At 38.2% G+C, this 3534-nt stretch overlaps 1 protein-coding gene across 1 annotated transcript; it reads left to right on the top strand.

The window, feature by feature from the left end:
* Positions 1-725: 725 nt before the first annotated feature.
* LOC113305078 lies at positions 726-2984 on the top strand. Its single transcript, XM_026554186.1, has 3 exons — positions 726-1653; positions 1772-2826; positions 2958-2984. Exons 1-3 carry the CDS (start codon positions 726-728, stop codon positions 2982-2984), a joined length of 2010 nt encoding a protein of 669 aa, XP_026409971.1.
* Positions 2985-3534: the final 550 nt, after the last annotated feature.

Raw genomic sequence — 3534 nt, 5'->3', positions numbered from 1 at the left:
ATTTTAATCTAAACCCGATCAATTTTAGCTAGGTTATATATTCTGGTATTCATGTCGATTGATTTAACCTAAATTGTGAACGATGAAGAAGATGGCTGAGATTTGATTCTGGTGAAGATAAATTTCGTTGATTCTTCCATTTCTTCGGCAAGGTAAGTGATTATGAGTTCCAAATTTCTTAGGAATGAATTGATAATTTGTTTTGTTATATGAAATTGGGTGAAAGAGTAATCATTGTTTGTAATCCCTAATCCTACCGTATCTAGTATTTGTATTCCATTATCCTAGTTGGAAGCTCATATGAATCCCCGTACTCAATCTAAGATGATGTATAATTTTTAGTAGGTTAAGTGTTTGATGAACTGTGTTACAGAATCCAAAGTTGTTTCCTTCAATTTTCATTAATATCAGTAGGTTTAGTGTTTGATCCCAAAGTTGTTTCTTTTGAACTTTCATTAAGTATAGAAAATGCCAAACAATCGCTTGAGACATGGGTTTGATTCATCTTGGAGAGTTCTGATCCAAACCATAATCAGAGTTGACTGTTTCCCTTTTTAGTATTACTAAATTAGAAACATGGCAATTAACTTTTGATATTTTTTGAATTTGTCAGGCTATATGAAACTGAAGAATACATGACCTGTTCATTGAAAGAAGGAAGTTATTTAAAAGCTTGAGATGTAAGACATATTTTTAGAAAGTCGGCTGTTGTGAATAAAGCTTGGATGAATGAACCAGACATATTTAGCAAAACATATAGAGATGGGGTTAAATGTTTTATGAATTATGCAGCTACATATGGTAATTCGGACACAACATGTTCTTGCCCATGCTCTAAGTGTCAAAATGGGAAACGTTTGGAAATGTGGGAAGTGAGGAAACATATTTCTGAGAAGGGTATTGATAGGAGTTATGTTGTTTGGTTCTTTCATGGAGAAAAAGAGGGTGATAGTACGATAAGACGTCCAAGTGGTAATTTTATACCAACTGAAATGAATGATGAGCAAGCTAGAGAAGGTGTAATAGAAGATTTGGGTTCCTTTGTCGATGCTGCTTATGGAGTTTTTGATCGGGGTGATGGTGTTAGTGGTAATGAAGAAGTTGAAACTGAAGAATTTGTTCCTGAACCAGATTTGGGGAAGCGATATTACAGGTACAAACAGTTGTCTGAAGACAAGTTGTATCCTGGTTGTAATACTAGCATCCTAGCTGCAATTGTGGAGCTGCACAATGTGAAGAAAACATATATTTCAGCTAACTGTGTAAATAGTTTGTTGGGTGTGATAAAGGGTTGGTTGCCGAAAGGAAACAATTTGCCAGTAAAATACACAGCGATGAAGTCGATGCTCAAAGATCTGGGGATGAAAGAAAAGTCGATTCATATGTGTGAGAATCATTGTATTTTGTATTACAAAGAGAATGAAGATTTGACAAGCTGCCCGGAATGCCTCGCACCAAGATATAAGGTTAAGGTTGATAAATTTGGGGAAGAGCTTTCATCGAACGAGCCTTCCAAGGTATTGAGATATTTTCCCCTTGGGCCAAGGCTCAAGAGATTATATACGGTACCTTGGATAGCACGTGCAATGACATGGCACGATCGAGCAGAAGTTTCTACAGATTATATGCGTCAACGGTTGATTCATCTCAATGGTATTTAGTGAAGAATTTCCTGAGTTCGCAAATGAGGGCAGAAATGTTTGGCTTGGAATTGCAACTGATGGATTAATCCTCATGGTATGCAGTCTCTGAAGTTGTTGGCCTGTGATAGTGGTTGTGTACAATCTTCCTCCTTCCTTGTGCATGAAACCTGAGTTCCAAATCATGATGATGTTGATTCCTGGGCCTAAGGCACCGGGGAAAGATATTGATGTATGTCTCCGTGTGCTAGTAGACGAGCTGAAAGATCTGTTTGAGAATGGGATATCAGCTTTTGATACACACAAAGAAGAATCATTTCAGCTGAGGGCTACTTTAATGTTTGGTATTCATGACTTGCCAGCACAAGGTAATATGTCTGGATGTACCACGCACGGCTATTTCGCATGTGTACATTGTGCAGACAAGGCTCGAAGTGTGTATCTGTTATACGCAAGAAAGAATTTTTACCCTAATTATCGGATATACCTCAGGGGTAATCATCCTTTAAGGAAGGGAGAGAACTTGGGATTAGAAACTAATGAAACTAAAAATGCTCCAAAGCGACTGTCAGGAAAGAAGTCGTTGGAGAAACTAGCAAATGTGACTTACAAACCTGGTAAATTGGTAGTAAGAAGCAAGGCGCTGAAAAGAAAGAGATATGATCCCGATGCCGATGATGATCCTTATGGCGATGGTGTTGACGAAGAACTTACCGGTGCATTCTATAAGGAGTCCATCTTTTGGGAACTGAAGACCTATCGTATCCTGTATTTCCGTCATTGTGTAGATGTAATGCACACTGAGAAGAATGTAATGGAGCATATACTTGAGACGATCTTTGATATTGGTAATAAGTCTATGAAATCGTGGAATGCAAGGGATGAATTGAATAAGCTTGGCTTGCATTGTGGACAGTGGACTACCAGTAAACCTGGGAGCGCAGTTTCTGGAAAACCAATATTTGTCTTAAGCAAAGCTGAGAAGGAATCATTTTGCAAGATTCTTAAAGACCTCAAATTCCCTTCTGGTTTTGCGTCGAACCTGAGCAACAATGTTAATACAAAGAATTCAAGTTTCAGTAACTTCAAATCCCATGACTATCACGTCATTATGGAGTATTTGCTACCTGTTTGTCTTCAGCATGCTTTTCCAAAGCACCCTGAACTGCGTCGCGCACTTCACCAGGTCAGTTTGTATTTCAGATTGCTTTGCTCCAAAGTCCTAAGCAAAAGTGGACTGCAAGAGGCTAAATTCATGGTTGCCGAGGCAATGTGTGTGTTGGAAAAGTATTTTCCAGCTTTATTTTTCGATATAAGTGTTCACCTCATGGTTCATTTGGATGATGAAGCATTGGTCTGTGGACCCGTTAGATATCGGTGGATGTACCCCTTTGAAAGGTGAGTTTATGTTTTGCTTATAAGATGTTGTTTTTCTGGATTCGGCCTATATTTTGTAATGAAATTGCAATGTACAAACTGATACAGGGCAATGAAGGAGTTCAAAAACATTCCCAATAACAAAAGATACATTGAAGGGTCTATTAAGGAGAACAACCTCGTAAATGAAGCAGTCATGTATGCCATGGAGTACAAGTCAAAGCCACGCGATGGCAATCACCAAGCCAGTTGGGAGGCCTTTCTCGGAGAAGAGTCAGAGTATAGTGATGTAGGTCCTATGGGTAAAAAGGAACGACAGTAATGCTCTCTTCCATGCAATTTATACAGATACGGAGGTGGGTGCTTTTTCGATGTAATCCAGATGGTCTTGCTGATTATTATAGGTATTTTCGTATAAATATCTTTAGTCTTTCAATTATACACATGGTGAATTTTAACTCATTCATAAGCAATGATGATTTTGCTTATCTTACAAATCTGATTTTGCTTTATGTAG

This window comes from Papaver somniferum, chromosome 8 (assembly GCF_003573695.1).
Source record: "Papaver somniferum cultivar HN1 chromosome 8, ASM357369v1, whole genome shotgun sequence".
Lineage (NCBI taxonomy): Eukaryota > Viridiplantae > Streptophyta > Magnoliopsida > Ranunculales > Papaveraceae > Papaver > Papaver somniferum.
The sequence above is the reverse complement of the archived record's forward strand: the minus strand, read 5'-3'. Positions and strand labels throughout refer to the sequence as shown.

What these genes read in the sequence shown, in the direction of transcription:
- LOC113305078 (XM_026554186.1), top strand. Translation starts at nt 726, where the DNA reads ATGAATGAACCAGACATATTTAGCAAAACATATAGAGATGGGGTTAAA. An exon ending in ACGGTTGATTCATCTCAATG is followed by an intron (nt 1,654 to 1,771) that starts GTATTTAGTGAA and finishes GGCCTGTGATAG; the next exon opens with TGGTTGTGTACAATCTTCCT. An exon ending in TGCGTCGCGCACTTCACCAG is followed by an intron (nt 2,827 to 2,957) that starts GTCAGTTTGTAT and finishes TTTCGATATAAG; the next exon opens with TGTTCACCTCATGGTTCATT.